Source organism: Bufo gargarizans, chromosome 1 (genome assembly GCF_014858855.1).
Source record: "Bufo gargarizans isolate SCDJY-AF-19 chromosome 1, ASM1485885v1, whole genome shotgun sequence".
In the NCBI taxonomy this organism is placed as follows: domain Eukaryota; kingdom Metazoa; phylum Chordata; class Amphibia; order Anura; family Bufonidae; genus Bufo; species Bufo gargarizans.
Genome location: NC_058080.1, coordinates 352,628,958 through 352,648,996, shown reverse-complemented (window position 1 = coordinate 352,648,996; position 20,039 = coordinate 352,628,958). Strand labels below are relative to the sequence as shown.

At 42.6% G+C, this 20,039-nt stretch overlaps 1 protein-coding gene across 2 annotated transcripts in view; it reads right to left on the bottom strand.

Annotated features, from left to right (window-relative positions):
• Positions 1-10,536: 10,536 nt before the first annotated feature.
• The window catches only part of RAB8A (RAB8A, member RAS oncogene family), a 55,438-nt gene continuing 45,935 nt past the window's right edge, over positions 10,537-20,039 (bottom strand). Inside the window, exons 8-9 of one of the 2 annotated variants that reach the window (XR_006386822.1) lie at positions 12,505-12,673; positions 10,537-12,108 (exon numbers count right to left, since the gene is read on the bottom strand). Coding sequence is in view for 1 of the 2 variants with exons in the window: in XM_044268828.1 (XP_044124763.1) it covers positions 12,016-12,108 (93 nt within the window). In the remaining variant the exon portion in view is untranslated. The remainder of the gene's footprint in view (positions 12,109-12,504; positions 12,674-20,039) is intronic. The other variant, XM_044268828.1, reaches the window with a different exon arrangement.

Sequence of the window (20,039 nt, the reverse complement as noted above, 5' to 3'; positions counted from 1 at the left end):
TCCCAGGGTTCCCTGAAATTCTGCACGGCAGGAGCTGGAGGGAGCCTTCGAGGACGAGAGGGTGCCCCAGACCCGATGGATCCAATAAGAGGTCTGGGAAGACCGGAAGAAGTAGAGGGCAAAGGATCAGACACTCCAGAAGCTGAGGGAACCACGATTGGGTGGTCCAAAATGGTACTATAAGAGCGAGATCCGCGCCCTGACGGCGGATCAGAGTCAAAACTCGGGGAATCAGCGCAAAAGGAGGGAAGAAACCTGGCCAGACCGATCCTGTAGAAATGCATCTACCGCCTCCGCGTCCGGGTCCGGGCGCCAGCTGTAAAAACGTGGAAGGTGGGTGTTCAGACGAGACGCAAAGAGGTCTAAACAGAAAGGACCCCAACGAGAGGATATGGACGAGAAGACCGTGCTGTCTAATCTCCAATCGCTGGAGTCCGACAGAAAACGCGAGCTCCAATCCGCATGGATATTGTGGAGGACCGGTAAATATTCTGCCGACACCGTAAGCTCTCTGGCAAGACAGAACGTCCAGAAATCCCGCGCTAAGCGGGATAAAGTCATGGAATGCGTGCCTCCCATGGCATTGACATACCGGAGTGCAGAGATGTTGTCCATCCGCAGTCTGATGCAAGATCTGGTCAGTTCGTTCGCGAAACTGCGAACCGCAAAAGACCCCGCCAGCAGCTCCAAGGCGTTGATATGAAGACCAGACTCTTCCTTCGACCAACGACCTCCGGTAGTCACTCCGTTGCAGTAAGCCCCCCATCCGAGGAGGCTGGCATCCGACTCTATTGTGATATCTGGACGGGAGCCAAATATCGCCCTCCTGTTCCACACTTCCAAGTTGTGGATCCACCACGTCAACTCGTCTCTGGTGTCCTCGTCCAAGGTGATTAAGTCTGCATAAGATGTTCCCGACTGGAGGTGGGCAATCTTGAGCCGCTGCATGCACCGATAATGTAGGGGAGCAGGAAACACCGCCTGGATGGCCGAAGAGAGGAGACCTATGATACGAGCCAGGTGACGAAGGGAAACCTGCGAAAGAGAGAGGGTGTGAAGAAGCTCCTTGCGGATGGCCCGCACTTTGGAGGATGGGAGACTGAGGGTCTCCGTGGACGAATTGATAGTGAAGCCCAAGAATTCTATGGACTGGGACGGAGTAAGAGGGAAAAAGGAAGGGGAATAAGGAAGGGGAAAAAACCAGGCGGAAACCGAATCAAACCGAAAGGGAAAGAACCCTGCAAGGAAAACCTGAAAGGAAAACCAGGGGAAAATAAAACACCTAAGACCCCACAGAGAGGGGTGAAGAACACCCCGAACACAGAATGTAACCCACAATACTATAAAATCAGTACCTGAAACAACTATACTCGGTACAAAGATCTAAAACACAATAAACTCTGCCCACAGATATGAGAAGGACAAAACTGTACTTATCTGGGGAAGAGCAGCAAAGAAAGAGGAGGAGTTGACAGAGTTCAGGACTGTTATACTGGCATAGTGGGGAGGAGTTGGTTGCCATGGTTTCATTTTCATTGAAACGTTTGTTCTTTGCTGCTATGATTTTAAGTAAAGAAAGAGATAGCAATATGAGCCTCCGTGTCATGTAATAAAATCACTGAGCACCACCCCCAGCGACTAGGAGTGTCGACCAACTCTTTCTCTAACATATTGGGTATGGGACTGATACAGATCAATTCTGCTGACCAGCGCGCAGGTCTAGGTCAGCCTGTTCTAATGCTTTGAAACTTGTGACAGAAGCCCTTTAATGGTGCCCTCAATGCTGAGACATATAGGTAGATATTTGTCCATCATGCAATACCGTCATTGAGGTGTCTGGCTCAAAAAAATTTCTGTGGCAGGACAACGACCCCAAACATACAGCCAGCGTTATCTTCAACACAAAGTAGAACAAGGGGTTCTGGAAGTGATGATATGGCCCCCACAGAGACATGATCTCACCATCATCAAATCTGTCTGGGATGACTTGTAGAGGCAGAAGGATTTGAGCAAACCTACATCCACAGAAGTTCTGGGGTTAGTTCTCCAAAATGTTTAAGCTGTGTGCAAGTGTACCTAGAAGAATTTTGAAGTATTGATTTGATTTACATTTTGTTCATTCACTTTGCATTTTTAATTGATAAAAAATAAACTAGTAACACTTACTTTGCAGCATTTTCCCACAGTACTGTATGGTTTTACCTGACATACATAGAGCACTTCATGGTTTACAGTGCACTTTCCGAATCATATTTACATAGTTTGCAGCATTTGATATGAGTCTTTGCAAGAATTTTATTTACACTATATATGGCAATCAGAGCTTAGTGTAATACCCTTATCATCGGTGGGCCCTCCTGAGAGGTCCCTTTATTTTTGTGGGTATTTTTCCCTTGTAGGCTTTTAAAATGTTTTTAACCAGTTAAAACTGCTTAAGTGCCAAAATGCATAGCCAGAATATAGCCAATAAATATCTTCTCTGCACTCTTGGTCTCCCTGACATTTCCAGTCATCAGTGCCCACATTCAGCCCCTTGCGATCTTGGGAATATTGCGCTGACGTGAGTCCATTGTAGGTCTGGAAATAGAGGCATCGGCTGACTGTATTAGCTCTTTCACATCTGCGTTATTGTCTTCCGGCATAGAGTTCTGTCGTCGGGGCTCTATGCCGGAAGAATCCTGATCAGTTTTATCCTAAAGCATTCTGAATGGAGAGAAATCAGTTCAGGATGCATCAGGATGTCTTCAGTTCAGGACCGGAACGTTTTTTGGCCAGAGAAAATAGCGCAGCATGCTGCGCTTTTTGCTCCGGCCAAAAATCCTGAACACTTGCCGCAAGGCCGGATCCGTAATGAATGCCCATTGAAAGGCATTGATCCGGATCCGGCCTTAAGCTAAACGTCGTTTCGGCGCATTGCCGGATCCGACGTTTAGCTTTTTCTGAATGGTTACCAAGGCTGCCGGGACGCTAAAGTCCTGGCAGCCATGGTAGTGTAGTGGGGAGCGGGGAGCAGTATACTTACTGTCCGTGCGGCTCCCGGGGCGCTTCAGAGTGACGTCAGGGCGCCCCAGGCGCATGGATGACGTGTTCGCATGGCACGTCATCCATGCGCATGGGGCGCTCTGACGTCGTTCTGGAGCGCCCCGGGAGCCGGACGGACTGTAAGTATACCGCTCCCCCCTACTACTATGGCAACCAGGACTTTAATAGCGTCCTGGGTGCCATAGTAACACTGAAAGCATTTTGACGACGGATCCGTCTTTAAATGCTTTCAGTTCACTTGCGTTTTTCCGGATCCGGCGTGTAATTCCGGTAAGTGGAGTACACGCCGGATCCGGACAACGCAAGTGTGAAAGAGGCTGTCATGAGAGTTCTTGTATTTGCACAACTCAGAAAAGTAAGCATTTTACTTAGCGTTGAGTTTAATGCACTTTGAGGCAGAGAGTCCATTTCATTTTAGTACTCTCCTCCATTACCCCTATGTGCTACATAGAGTACATACACAGCTTGTCCACTGTTGCCAAACCCTTGACTTTGCTGAACAATACCAAATTGCTTAGCTGACTATCTGCTTCTGAAATAGCAATAGACCTCACTCTGTAGGGGAGATGGTGCACATAATGAGAACTTGGTCCCAATGTATACTGAATCATCATGGCAAACGTCAATCTTGGTGACTGAAATTTTGGCATTTCTTAAAAATCAGTAGGAAGAGAGTTGCCTCACTAAGTTAATAATAGCACATTTCTTAGAAGCAGGAAAAAGATATTTCAGCCATATCTAACCACTGTTAAAATGTCACAAAATGGAAGAAGCTATGAATATAGGGCATGAAGATGCTAACTGGATAAGCCCTTGTAGCGCTGTGTGAAGAACATGTAGTGGGGCATATAGTACTGTGTGTGCAGCACAGATATTTATTTCTGATGTCTACTACTATGCTATTAACTTATTGAGATGACTCATCTTACTGTATATGCTATAGATTTCCTAATAAATACAAGAATGAAGTGTGTCATGTCTTCTGTTGGCAACCGCTGGACTGCCTGATCAGCTACACTTGGCTCTCTCCAGAATTCCCATAGAAATACATGGAGCAGCAGCACAGTTTATTTCAGGGGGGCTGCAGGGGGTACGGGAACCCCCATTCTCATGATCGGTGAGGGTCCTAGCGGTAGCACCCCCACCGAATAGTTATATTCTGCATAGGGGATAACTTTAAAACAACTAGAATACCCGTTTAAGTGAATAAATTACAAGTTATACTGAATCTTTTCACACAAAACTATCAATCTGCTCAGCTCCTCCTGCTCTATAACATGCTGCCTGCAGCTCTGATACCATGCTCAATGTGACATTCATATTAACCACAGAGTCGAGTGTAACTTTAAAATAAGCTTTAATCTGTATTCTTTCCTGAAGTGCAGTTGTCATTGTAAACAAAGCAAGTTATTACAGATGTCCAGCCAGACGTGTCTGATGCATATGTCCTAATCAATGGAATAAGAAGAAGAACCAATTCAGAAACGCTACGGAAAGCATCAGTCTTCTGGTCTGTGCTATTCTCTAGCTCTTCACAGAAAAGTATCATTGTAAACATCTAAGGGTACTTTCACACTAGCGTTGTTAGAATCCGGCAGGCAGTTCATTTGCCGGAACTGACTGCCGGATCCGTAAATCCGTATGCAAACTGATATCTTTTTTTCCGGATCCGTTAGACTTATTCATTAAAATACCGGATCCATCTTTCTGTTATCATCCAGAATAATGCATCCAGTATTTCGTTTTTTCAAAGCTAGAAAGAACTGCGCATGCGCAGACCGGAAAGTCAGATCTGGCGATGCGGAAATTTCTGGAACACTTGGTACCGGATCCGGCATTAATACATTTCAATGGAAACACGGCAAGTGCGGTAGTGTTCTGGAATTTTGGCCGGAAAAATTACTGCAGCAAGCTGCAGTATTTTCTCCGGTCAAATACCGTACAAGGGACGGAACGGAAGACATCCTGATGCATACTGAACAATTCAGAAGCATTGGGACAAAACGGAAGTGTTATTTTCCGGTATTGAGACCCTTTACTGGATTTCAATACCGGAAAAGAATAACGCTAGTGTGAAAGTACCCTGATCTGGAAAAGAGACTGTATGCTTAGGTGTTTTATGTAAATCAAAGCAAAACAAAATTAGACAAAAAAATACTAAATTGCACTCAACTAATTAGACAGGCCATGTTATCTGTGAAACACATAAGAGGTCATTGCACATAGAAACATGATAAACACGAAGATTTGATACAAACTAATTTGTACAATCTAAATGGACCCCTACACGCATGATTTTGCTCTGAGTATTTTTGCTCACTAACAAAAAAAAAGCCAGAGAATCCACTTGTTTTGTTTCATACTGCAAGAGGTTTTTATGGCTCATTTTTACTGACGTTTCCCCTCCAAGAAAATGGTGTGGATGGTGTTTTTTTAATGGCATTTTTCCCACATAGAGAACTAAATGACCACAAAAGCCAAAACAATCAACATCCTGCGTTTAGAAAAAAAAAAAAAAAACATCAGTGGGCAAAAAATGTCATGCATATCATATTGCCCTGTTTTTTAAAGCAACAATCGAACCAAGAAAGCAGGTGCAAAAAATGACACTGAGAACGCTAAATTGCAGAACACCACAAAATACCTGTGTTTTCTGCCTTATGCTACCTGTAAACTATGTCAGTTCTAAGCCATCAAAAAAAGCTGAATAAATAATTTTGGAAATGACTGCCAAATCTCAAGGGGATGAATCTCCCTCAACTAGACTGAGGGTGCCTTCACACGTGGCCGAAATTCTGCAACTGAAAATCAGTTACATTTATTTGAATTGGGCAGCAAGCACAAGCTCCATTAGGGTGAATGGAACAGATTTTTTTAGTCGCAGAATTCTCTGCCACAAAATCGGCAGCGTGTGAACTTGAAACACCCTGCAATTTGATAACTGGGTTGACTAAGTAGGTCCAAGGAGGAATACATTTAACGTTATCTGAGGACTTAAAAGAAAGATGTAACCATTAAAAAGCAATGTAAGCTGCAGACAGCATATTATAGAGCAGGAGGAGCTAAGCAGATTGATATTTTTTTTTGGGGGGGGGGGGGGGGGAAGATTCAACAAAACTTGTAACTTATACATTTCCGTCTCTCCTCTCAGTAGCCCAAGTGATACGGGGAAGAAAGAAGCGTAAATGGATAGCATCGTCACATACTAGGACATAAAATGCCATTTAAATGCTTACCTATGGTGTTGTGCTGGAGGCACAGCGCTCTTGAACACTCTTAAAGGAGCCCTTGGCAGGCTGCCGCATGCGCTGTCTGGTCCAAGGCTGGGCCTGCTGCGGTAACTATAGGCAGGTGTAGTGAATGGCAGCGCTGCTTGATTCAAGGGCACTGGAAGCAGGCGTCAATTAGGCCCCATAACACGTAGTTCTTGCTGCAATAAACTCTCTACCTCAATCCTCCAGTGCCCTTGAATCGAATAGTGCTGCCATTTACTACACGTGCCTATTAGTAGCCTAAGTGGACAATTGTATCAGTGACTGACAGCTATTTATGTATACACAGTTATAGAGGGAAGGCTCTCAGTCACTGCCCAGTTGGTCAAAGACTGCCCACTTGATGTACCAAGCACAGGTAATGCTGAGATCTTAATGTATAAAATTCAAGTTTTACTGAATCTTTTCCCAGAAAGCTATATATCAATCTGTTCATTTCTCCTGATCACTGCATTTCATGGTGACAGGTTCTCTTGAAGGCAAAAACTCATACACGGTGAATTTAAAGGGCACCTGCTGAGGTGGAAGCTGCTGCACAGCCCCATTTGGGTGGGGGCTAGGAGTGCCACTGTGCATGAGCCAGCACATATAAATAGCTTTATTCTAAGGATTCAGGGAATTAGACCCTAAACCATCAACAAGGGTACTTTTACATGGTTGGTACAGGGCCAAAATGAGTGCAGATCAATGCTAAAATAAGTTGATTGGCACTAGTTTTAAGAGCCTTTACACAGGTCCATCGAAAATGAAAGGGGCATGACCAAACATTGCTATGATTTGATTTGTCCCCCACACACCTTACATCATGTTGGCAGCACATGCCCTGCGTACAAAGGGCGATGGGCTGCCCGAGGATTAAATAACTGATTTGCTGGCAGGAAGCATTTGCTCGTTTGTTGCCCGATCGGTGGAGTGTTTAGACAGGTCAATGATCAGCTGAACAAACGCTTGTTCTCCATTACTGACCAGTGTAAAAGGCCCTCAAGTGATGACGTATCCTAGAAGTTTCCCATCACATTACTATGTTGGGGAAATCTCTATTCTAGCAATAGCAGGGTGCAACTGGTGCATCTTTGTATTACATTGACACCCACTGACTTTTAATGATATCGTACAAAGCTCCACAGGTGGTCATTTGCCTTTGGCAATAACAGTTGATATCTAAGGTCCAAGCAGCTGGACCACTTTTATCAACTTGTCATCAGGAGATGTGGACAACAACTTGCATCATATAACAGCCCTAATCAGCATCCAAAAGGACTGGCTGCTGACTAATATCACTGATTGTCTTGGGACCATATACATTGGTACTTTACACACATATGATTACACATCGCTTCTTCTGACAATAAATGGGGTACAAAAGTGTAAGAAAACGCTCGGATCATGCTGACAAATAATCCGTACATGTAACCTGTACAATAATGTACAATGCTCATTATTTCCTCTGAGAAAAAGCCTTAAAGAGTTTACCTCCAATGATGCAGGATATCCTGCTCCCAGACCTTGTGTCGGGCAGAAGCAGCATTGAAAGATTCCTGTATCTGAGGATGATGCCAGAAGCTCCTTCTACAAACTAGACGTTACTAATTATTATGCCCCTTATTACTGTAGTCACACTGTCATTGGTTTTCTTTCTTACAGTTTGGGGGCCAACAACACTCGTCCCTTTCTCACAAAGCTACTAATCTGCGATTGACTTGCAATAATAATAATAATAACTAGGCCCCTCAAAAACTAAGAATATTCACCTTATGGCTGCATCAGCAAGGGATGATAAATAGACGGAGAGCTTGACAACACTCACAATCTGCTCTGTCATAATAATTATGAACATACTGTATCTAGAGAAGCGACTCAGAAAAGGTGAAGGCTAGAGGCAGACTAGGACTTGTGTCACATCATGCCCAGCCCATGAGTACATCACAACTTGTTATCATATGTATAATTCATGTTACACCACTGTACTTAGTGGAGATTCTAGGACAGTACAATCACTCAGTACAGGGCAATTATTGTTGCAATAACCAGGTACGGTATGAGACAGCAAAAAGGAGCATGGTGTTCCAACTCATCCTGTACAGCTGTCTGTCTCAAGGATGGAATCAGTCAGTACTGGTGAACGGTGGATGAAATTACAGGGTTACACAAAGCAACATATGCATATATAACAGGATGTGCTTTACAATTTATTTGTGCTTGGTTTTGTAACAACCAGGGATTGTTTCATGAATTAGGAGCAAAATTGCCTTACGTGAAGGACTGTAAATCAACCAAATCCACTCTTCGGTCATACAATGTATACAGCATATGACATCAATAATAATCACATCCCCCATATCTTTCTTTAAAAGGGTTTACTGCGATTACAACACTGATGGCACATCCAATTGGTGGAGGTCTGACTTGTAGTAGCCCTTGAAGAGGCTGCAGGCCTTCTCACTGTTTACACTGCTCCGTGCACCAGCATACTGTGCATTTAGTACTGGCTGTGCCATTTCTGCTTTTTCCCATTCAAGTGAACTGTAAAAAGCTGCAACACCCAGCACAGCTGCTAAATGTAAAGCACTCAGGTATATGGAGCAATGTAACCAACAAAACAGCTACAGTACGGTGCTTGCCCGAGCACCACTGCTGACTGGTGGGGGTGCAGAGTGTCAGACCACCGAATATTGATCGCTTGAGCCTGATCATCTGAGATGGTCTTCAATATTTTAATCGCAGAAAATCCCTTTAAAATGAAATGTATAAAATAAGCTGTTATTCTGTATCAAAGATATGACATAGATGTGTCATCATGTAGTACTCAAAGACAGGGTGGAGAGGTCATTGGTTTCATGCACAGTCATGCTTTACACCTGCATTACATTTCTATAGAAAAGGCAAATAGAATTGCAAAAATAAAGCTTTTAAATATGGATGCGTAGGAATGAAAACTGTCATTTTTCAGGTCATAAAATGAAAAAATATCAGAGCTACTCATGCAGGAATGTAGGATCTCTCCTAAAACTTAAAAGGAGAAGACTTCCTGAGTTCAGTAGAGAAGTCACCATTGAGCCACATTAAAGGAAAAGGCTGGCGTATCTCAGAAATAACCACTGTGTGGAGATATTGTTAGAGTTGATCATTTCCAACGTTATAATATTTTGACTATCCTTTGGTATATGACCAAAGAAAGACTGCAAAAGATAGTAATTCTGCTCCTTGGAATACGGCTGTCAGGATAGCTACCATAAATGGCTGTTTCTTGCAGGCGGCTTTCAGCAAAATGGTCACTGAGGTAAAAAGGGGGATAGAGATTCTAGAATCTTGTACAGTCAATTAATCAGTCATTAAAGAGGTATTCTGGTTGTTAGAAGTTATAGCTATTAGATCGGTGGAGGTCCTACCGTGGGGACCCCCAACAATCACAAGAACGGGGACCCCATAACCCCTGCAGCCCCCTTAAAATGAACAAAGCAGTTGGTTGCACATGCGTGCAGCCACTCCATTCACGTCTGATGGAGTTCCGGAGATAGCCAAACGATGTACTCTGTCTCCGGAACTCCCATAGAAATTAATGGAACGGGGACATGCATGTGCGACGGCCTGCTCCGTTCATTTTAAGGGGGGCCGTAGGGGATACAGGGCCCTCATGATCGGTGGGGACCTGTGGATAGGGGATAACTTCTAACAACCAGAATATCCCTTTAAATAACGTAAGATCTCAAGATGGATAAACCATATGAGAACTGAATATTGTGAGATCACAGACATTTACGGCAGCCATCTCTTACTAGGTCTAGAAATTCCACACAGGATGGCTTTTACAGCAGACGTGTAGGAAGAATCACTTTACTCTTTAGAGAACAGATTTACGTTGTGCATTAGGAACCAAGGCCTCATGCACACGACTGTCTGTTTTGTGGTTCTCAAATTGAGGATCCACAAAATACAGATGCGGTCCGTGTGCTGTCAGAACTGGTGCAAAGGAAAACTGGCTTAGTTGTCCATACCAACCAATCAAATTTCTGCTTTCATTTTTCCAAACTCCTTTGGAAATGAAAAGTGAAATTTGATTGAGTGCTATTGGCAACTAAGCCAGATTTCCTTTACACCAGTTTTGATAGATGTTCCCCATTGACTTCAGTGGGTCTGTGGTCTGCATTTTGTGGACACAGTCTATCTTTTTGCGGAAAGCACCCATATGATCCGTGTGCTTTCCAAATCTGTGTGTCCTTCCCACAAAAATATATATTTCCTATACTTTGCCGTTCATTGAAGTCAATGGGTCCGCAAAAAAAGTTGATGCAACACAGGGAGTATCTGTATTTTGCAGATCCACAATTTTCGGACCACAAAATACAAATGGTCGTGTACACGAGAGTCTATAAATGCTGACTTTTAATAAATTCATATAAAACTTATCACAGAGAATTTCCAACTAAAACATATGAATGGCCAAAATCAGAAGCTAGAACAGCAGCCAAAAGTTTCTCAATTACAAGCGCTTTTAGCTTTGTTCTACTCCATTGCAGTAGCCACTTTTGCAAAACTGACCACATGATCCAAGACGAAAATTTGGCGTTGCTTGTAAATGACAACTAAGTGACAACCAACATAATACCAATATCTCTGTAGGTGGAATCATTATTAACTAAGGCTATTTTCACATATGCGGCAAGAGATCCAGCAGGCTGTTCTGGCATAGAATAGCCTGCTGGAACTCTCTGGATGAGAAATTGCCAGACGGTACCGGAAAGCCTGCCAGCCCCATTAACTATAATAGAATCCAGTTGCTATCCAGCAAATATGCAGACAATCGGCTAGACAAAGAACAATTCTCTGCGTATTTGCCGAGTAGCAGTCGCCAGATCCCATTATAGGGTCAGTCAGGCATTCCGGCACTGCCCGGCAATGCCGGATCCAGAGCACTCCGGCAGCCTGTTCTCTGCTGATACAGCCTGCTAGATCTCTTGCATCATATGTGAAACTAGCTTAAATATGTCATCACTGTAGCTTCTCTTCTACAACATTTTGAGTTATAGGTGGAAATCTCATAATATATAGAATCAATGTAAATCTATGCGAAAGTGTGAACCATAGGACATTTGCAGCATGTCGTAGAATGTAACCTTTGGAGAGCAGAACTAAACATAAATTACACAAATCTAAGTAGCTTGAAAGTAAAGCAAAACAAAATGATTTTGGTTTCACCATTAGATTTCACATGGAAGACTCACTTTGGAATGCAAGTGGAAGGTGCACATTTATACATCCACATATATACGTTTGTAATAAAGTAATATATCCAAACATCTGTTTCTGCCTGTGTGTTATAATGTGCATGTTCCCTAATTTAAGGGAACACCACATATTGAGGTCAGTCAAGGAGACATGGAGGAGATATGGCTCTGTAGGAAAGCCTAGAATTACAAACACTGGGCCATGAGTAGTAAATAAAGAAGATTGCCCAGCATGCAACTCCAACAACCAAAAAAGTAATAATAATTATATTGATGAAGAAATGTACAAACTTAGAACATGTTCCAGAACCATTAGGTGAAACAGTTACTAAGGTAGCTTGTCACTTTTTTTTTTTTAAGGTAGCCAAAGTTTGGCAGAGCTGGTGCTTTAAGGATCTAGGTCTGTGTTGATGGGGAATCAAATAGAGGCACAGTCCAGTTTGATGGAGCGAAGTACTCCTTTAAGGCAATGTCCCTCACAGAAGAACACATCGGAAGAAACTGCTCTTCTTTTGCTGTTCTTGGGTAATTTTGACTCCTTGGTTACTGCCTTGAGAACTATTTCCCTCCTGAAAGAAATGAACAAGTTAAATAATGCAATCTCTGGTCACGGTGGATACATCCAATTTTTTGCTATACAAGTTGTTCTATAAAGCCACCTTTAATGGGGAAATTTCCTTATGTAAAATAAAATAATAATGTCATATCATGTATATTGAGGTGCACTTTAGCTCTTGAAGCTGTACTGGGATCCACAATATATTCAAAAGACTTAAAGGGTTATTCCCATCTCAAACATTTATGGCACATCCTGTTGAATCCAGAGAAGAAAAATCTGCAGACTGGTTGAGTGCAATGGCGTTCTGATCCAAAGTGTGTTTTGTCTTAAAGGGGTTCTCCGGGAATTAAGAAAATGAAAATACTTAAATATTACTTTACTTTATTATAAATATATTCCCAAATACCTTTCATCAGTTTGCTTTGTGTAGGGAGCGATCATCAGGGGAAATAAAATTGCCGCCATGCTATTAGTACACAGAAGGACAAGTAACTTCACAACACCAAACCGTCATCCTCCTCTCCCATTTGTCAGGGATTATATTAATACAGCTGATAAGATCTTCATATGAATTTCTGTAGAAATGGAGTTCATGAGGATTCAAAGTACAGAGAGGACAGACAGGATAGACTGTGGTAATGGAGACTACATACAAGTGTGGCTGCTCATTGAAGGGTTAAACAGAATTAGCTGTGTGATCTGTATGAAGGACAAGAGGTTGGGTGACATCATATTGAAGGGTGACTATGTATACATTTACCTCCTGTCTTTATAAGGAGAAGTTTCTAGTCAGCATTTATTATAATGAGAGATGCCTTTCTTTCTGTATAAGGTACTGCTATTATTGTAATAAGATCTCAAGCTATTCTTGTATGTATGTTTGAAAGTATATAAGGCCCTGTACGACGAACAATAAATAGAACTGTTTCTGACATAATTCTGCATCTGTCATTGACACGTTCTCCAGACGTCTGTCTTCGGGGACACAGAAAGGAATCACGGTGCATAGCGAGAAGGATGATATTCTTTCACTCATTAGCCACATCCCCACCTCCTCTCTATACATCATGTCTCCTCATAAACTCCATTCCTACAGAGATTCAGGATCATAATCCCTGACAAGTAGGAGGAGGATGAGACAGCTCTTTAGTGCCGTGAAGACTGAAAAAGTGAGTTTGGAAGCATGCGAGTGTGTTTAGATCCCAAGTGTATGTTTTGTCTTAATTGCGTGAATAGAGATTACATGACTTTAGATTCAGGGATTTTAGGGGGGACTGCACTTATTCATTTATCAGCACTGTATAATTTAGCTTGTTTTTTTTCTGGTGTAATCCCCATTAGCAAATATGTGCTCCATGACTGGCAACGCTGTCCTGTGCAATGTATGCAGTCCTGGAGCAGCCATTTGAGGGTGCATACTGCTGTGTAAAATGTGAGCAAATGGCACATTTGGAAGTCTGAATTCTGCATCTAATTGAGCGGATTGCCACAGTGAGATTCCTTGACAATATGAAAAGGAGTTTGCTGCTCACTAAGCAGACACTCACTGGGGTAGATAAGGGGAGGGTGGTAGAATGGAGAAGCAGGAAAGTGAGGCAGCTAGCCGAGTAACAATTAGAAGGTGGGGTAGAGGAAGGTATGCCAGGGAGGCTAGTCTTGATCTGACACATCCCAAAGTTGGCAGATAAGGGGGATGTCAGTTCTGGGATGGCACTGCTACAAGCAAGATACTCAAAGGTAGTACTCTCTTCAATACCAAAAATGCAGTGGAAAATCAGGTAGGTAAACCAGAACTAGTGCAAGAAGGAGGGGTTTGTTTGAGGAGAACTACGATATAGTGTGGATAACTGATCCATGGATGATGGATGGAGGATAGCTATGACTGGACTATTAACGTACAGAGTTATAGTCTCTTTACAAAGGATCACATGAAAACAGAAAGGTAGAGGGGGTTGCCTTTATGTTACATAGTTAATACGGTTGAATAAAATACATAAGTCCATCAAGTTCAACCAAGGGATAGCTGGGGATGCGAATCCCAGAAGGAAGAGAGACTCAGATTTGTACACATTTCATAAGCATTAATGTTGTTTAGTTTACTTTTCAGAATTCATCTAAAGCCTTTTTAAAAAAAACTGTCCACTGTTCCTGCTGTGACCATGTCCTGAGGAAGTCTATTCCACAGATTCACAGTTCTTATAGTAAAGAAGCTTTGACGCTTCTGGAGACTTAAACTTTTTCTTCTCCAGGCAGTGCCCCCTTGTCTTTTGAGGGCATTTTACATGGAACTGTTTTTGTTTTACCGTATTTTTTGTATGGGCCATTTATATAGTTGTACAGGTTAATCATGTCCCCCCCTTAGACGTCTCTTCTCAAGAGTAAATAAATGTAATTCTTTTAATCTTTCTTCATAACCAAGACCCTCCATGCCCCTTATCAGTTTAGTTGCTCCTCTCTGTACTGCAGCTGATTGACATTGTATACTGTTATTCAATCTATGATCTACAAGGAAACCCAAAATCTTCTCTATAAGTGACTCCCCCAGTGTTACATCACCTAGGACAGTGATGGCGAACCTATTAGAGACAGAGTGCCCAAACTACAACCCAAAACCCTCTAAGTTAACATAAATACTACAGTCCAATATAGTATATCTTCCATGTACTTTATCACTTAGCTATAATATCCTGCCTACATTCAGTGCACTGCCTGCGCTGTTCATAGTTCGCAATGCGCTGATGAATGGCAGGAAAAGTCTAAGGCATATTGGTACACCATAGATTTTTTCCAGGGTGGGGGTGCCCACAGAGAGGGTTCTGAGTGCCACCTCTGGCACCTGTGCCATAGGTTCGCCAACACTGACCTAGGACATATAAAGAACAGAGATTATTACTACCAAGATGCATAACTTTACATTTATCCACATTAAAGTGCATTTGCCAAGTTGATGCCCAATCACTCAGAGTGTTCAAGTCAACTTGTAGTTTATGGACATCTTCCATAGACTGTACAATACTACATACAGTGCCTTGCAAAAGTATTCACCCCCTTGACTTTTTTTCGTATTTTGGTACCTCACAACCTGGAATTAACATGGAGTGTTTGCACAATTTAATTTACAGAACATGCACACAACTTTGAAGATGTTTTTTTTTCTAATTGTGAAGCCGAATGCACACTGCCGTTGTTCACGGCCGTGAGCGGTCCGTGGAACCGCGGCCTGGATTCCTGCTGAGAGCAGGAGCACACGGCGTCATGGGTTGCTATGACGCCGTGCGCTCCCTGCTGCCGCAATACAGTAATCAACTGGTATAGATCATACCAGTGTATTACTGTACTGTGGCGGCAGCAGGGAGCGCACGGCGTCATAGCAACCAGTGACGCCGTGCGCTCCTGCTCTCAGCAGGAATTCAGGCCGCGGTTCCACGGACCGCTCACGGCCTTGAACAACGGCCGTGTGCATTCGGCCTGAAGCAAATAACAAATAGGACAAAATAACAGAAAAAGTCAATGTGCATAACTATTTACCCCCATAAAGTCAATACTTTGTAGAGACACCTTTTGCGGCAATCACAGCTCCGAGTCTCTTTGGATAAGTCTCTATGAGCTTGCCACATCTTACCACTCGGATTTTTGCCCATTCTTCCTTGCAAAACTGCTCCACCTCGTTCAAGTTGGATGGTTTGCGCTTGTGAACAGCAATCTTTAAGTCTGACCACAGATTTGCTATTGGATCAAAAGCTGGGCTTTGACTAGGCCATTCCAACACATTTACATGTTTCCCCTTAAACCACTCAAGTGTTGCTTTAGCAGTGTGTTTGGGGTCATTTTCCTGCTGGAAGGTGAACCTCCGTCCTAGCCTCAAATCACGCACAAAGTGGTACAGGTTTTGCTCAAGAATATCCCTGTATTTAGCACCATCCATCTTTCCCTCAACTCTGACCAGTTTCTCAGTCCCGGCTGCTGAAATCCATCCCCATAGCATGATGCTGCCACCACCATGTTTCACTGTGGGGATGGTGTTCTTTGGGTCATGTGATGTGTTGGATTTGCGCCAGACAAATTTTTTTTTTTTGATGGCTGAAAAGTTCATTTTATTCTCATCAGACCAGAGCACCTTCCTTCATACATTTTGGGAGTCTTCCGCATGCCTTTACGCAAATTCATAACGTGCCTTTTTGTTTTTAGCTGAAAGTAATGGCTTTCTTCTGGCCACTCTGCCATAAAGCCCAACTATATGGAGCGTACGGCTTATTATCGTCCTATGTACAGATACTCCAGTCTCTGCTGTGGAACTCTGCAGCTCCTCCAGGGTTACCTTAGGTCTCTGGCTGCCTCTCTGATTAATGCCCTCCTTGCCCGGTCAGTAAGTTTTGGTGGGCGGCTGTCTCTTGGCAGGTTTGCTGTTGTGCCATGTTCTTTCCATTTGGTTATGATAGATTTGGATATATTTTTTATTTTTATAACCTAACCCTGACTTGTACTTCTCAACAACATTGTCCCTTACTTGTTTGGGGAGTTCCTTGGTCTTCATGGCAGTGTTTGGTTAGGGATGCCACTTGCTTAGGTGTTGCAGCCTCTGGGGCCTTTCAAAAAAGGTGTGTATATGTAATGACAGATCATGTGACACTTAGATTGCATACAGGTGGACATAATTTTACTAATTATGTGACTTCTGAAGGTAATTGGTTGCACCAGAGCTTTTTATGGGCTTCCTAACAAAGGGGGTGAATACATACACATATGCCAATTTTCTGTTTTCTATTTCTAAACAATAGTTTTATTTATATATTTTTCCCATTTAACTTCACCAACTTAGACTATTGTGTTCTGATCCATCACATAAAATTCAGATTAACAAAACATGTTTTGTAATGTAACAAAATATGAAAAAAGTCAAGGGGGTGAATACTTTTGCAAGGCACTGTAGCTTAGTGTCATCTGCAAAAATAGAAATGGTGCTATTAATCCTGTCCTCTATATCATTAATAAATACATTAAATAATAGAGGACCCAACACTGTAAAGTCCTGTAAACAACACACACTCTGGGAAGATATAAGTGAGATTAATGAATGTGTAAGTCAATGTGGTTAAAAATAATAGAGGGAAAACCAACAGTAAAATAATCCGCCTAATATTACACAGAAAATCTACTACTAAAGGGAAATAGACGAGGCGGCAAAACATACTGAGGTTGATATTATGGGGGACATCAACTACATAGATACAGACTGGGAGTCTGAAACCAAGTTCTTGTCAATAACTAAAGACATTACTAAGGATGAGCGAACTTTTGTTCAGGTTATCTAAAAATTTTGTTATGGATTCCGCTACCATAGACCAAACCCTCGCCCTTCCTCTATTGCCAACTTAAAGGGAACCTGTCACCGGGATTTTGTGTATGGAGCTGAGGACATGGGTTGCTAGATGGCCGCTAGCACATCCGCAATACCCAGTCCCCATAGCTCTGTGTGCTTTTATTGTGTAAAAAAAACAAACTATTTGATACATATGCAAATTAACCTGAGATGAGTCAGGGACAGGACTCATCTCAGGTTAATTTGCATATGTATCAAATTGGTTTTTTTACACAATAAAAGCACACAGAGCTATGGGGACTGGGTATTGCGGATGTGCTAGCGGCCATCTAGCAACCCATGTCCTCAGCTCCATACACAAAATCCCGGTGACAGGTTCCCTTTAAGCTTCTCATCTGCCACACACACAGAAACCACAAAAATCGTATTAATATTCGCTGTACACAATTCTCTATTCTCTTTTAACTGTGCGCTCCAGAACGCACTGTCGGTTTGTAACAAACTCCCCACAATCCATGACTTCTTCCTCTAACACTCTCTGAACTTGCTGGCCCTTACAGAAACCTGGCTTCAACCTTCAGACACTGCTTTCCCTGCCTCCTTATCCTATGGTGGACTTAATTTCTCTCCTACCCCAGACCTGATAACAGGAATGGTGGAGGAGCAGGCATACTTTCTCCACAGTACACGTTTCAGGCGATTCCCCCTGTATCCTCTCTCACATTCTACTCTTTTGAAATCTATACTATCAGACTCTTCCGCCCATTCTCCCTGCGAGTTCCAGTTGTCTATTGTCCCCCAGGCTCCTCCCACCAATTTCTGGATCACTTTGCTTGGCTTCCTCACTTCCTATCTTCTGAATCACCAACTATTATCATGGGTGATTTTAATATCCCCATTGATGATCCTATCTCTCCATCAGCCTCTCACTTTCTTTCTATAACCTCTTCTCTTGGTCTATCACAACTTACTTTCTTTGTCACTCACGAACAGGGGAATACACTTGATCTAGTATTCTTCCATCATTGCTCAGTATCAAAGTTTACTAACCCTTCCTTCCCACTTCCGGACCACAATCTTCTTTCATTTATTATTAGGACCTCTCACTCTTCTCATGACAAAACTACTTTTCACACTTGTAGAAACCTACACACCATTAACTGCCAGCAACATATTGACATCCTAGAGTTAGCTCTCATCCCAATCCCTTCCCTCTCCTGTCCAGACCTGGCTGCCAATCATTACAACCCTACCCTCAAAACCACCCTGGATGAAGCAGCTCCAAAATCTGACCCTCCCAACACAGAACACAGCAACCGTGGCACAAACACAAAAAAAAAAAAACGAATTTGTCTCCAGATGTGCAGAATGCTTTTGGAGAAAATCACAAATATCAGCAGACTTCCTCCATTTTAAATTTAAGCTTAAAACTTACAATTTGTCCATCAACATTACCAAACAAAAGTACTTCACCTCTCTCGTCTCCTCACTCTCAAATAAACCAAAACGAATCAGACACTTTATTCCCTTCTAAGTTCCAGAACCAGTCACTGACCTCTGCACTGATGACATGGCCACTTACTTCAGAGATAAGATTGGCAATATCTTGAAGGAAATAATCTCCCAGTCCCCAACCAATTTAAATCCTCCTCCCTCCCATATGTTCTCTCTCCTCTTTCGACCCTATAACAGATGAAGAAGTCTCCAGTATTCTCTCTTCTTCTCGACCTGCAGCAGGGATCCTATTCGCTCACACCTTATTCAGTCCCTCTCCCCAGCTATCATCACTCACCTCACTACAATATTTAACCTTTCTGTCTCTTCTGGTATCTTTCAGTCTACAAAAAAAATAAAAAATACGTTTCTAACCTCCCCTCCATTTCTAAACGCCTTAAACGTCTAGTCTACTCTCACTTAATAAGCTTTCTCTCTGCAAACTCTCTTCTTGACCCCTTACAATCTGCTTTTCGCCCACTCCCCTCTACAGAAACCGTTCTTACTAAAGTGTCTAACAATCTTTTGACAACAAAAAGGAATGGCTATAATGCTCTACAATTTCTTCTGGATCTCTCTGCAGCATTTGATACCGTAGAGCGCACCATGGTTCACTCAACTGGCCTTAAGGGCACTGCTCTCTCCTTGTTCTCTTCCTATCTCTCTGGCCACTGGCTCTACTTCTTCTACTCTTCCTCTTGATGTTGGCATTCCTCAGGGATCAGTATTAGGTCCTCTACTCTTCTCTCTCTACACAGCTATCATCGGACAGAGATCAGTAGATGTGGCTTTCAGTACCATCTCTATGCTGACGACACCCAGCTATACACTTCATCCCCTGACATCACCCCTGCTTTAGTCTAAAACTATGCTGGCCATAGACTTCTATTATGACGGAAAGCAATACATAATGCCTCTCATAGGCTTCAGTGGTGCATGCCATTATAGAATTCCGTTATGGTGTGTGGTAGCAGAATCCATAACGGGATTCTTAGTTGAACTTCGCTCAACACTATTTATGAGGGATGTTAAATTAATCTAATCAGTTTCTATGAGGAGGTACATTCTAGACTGGACTGGGATGAGTCAATGGATGTCATATATCTTAACTTCTCCAAAGCATTTGA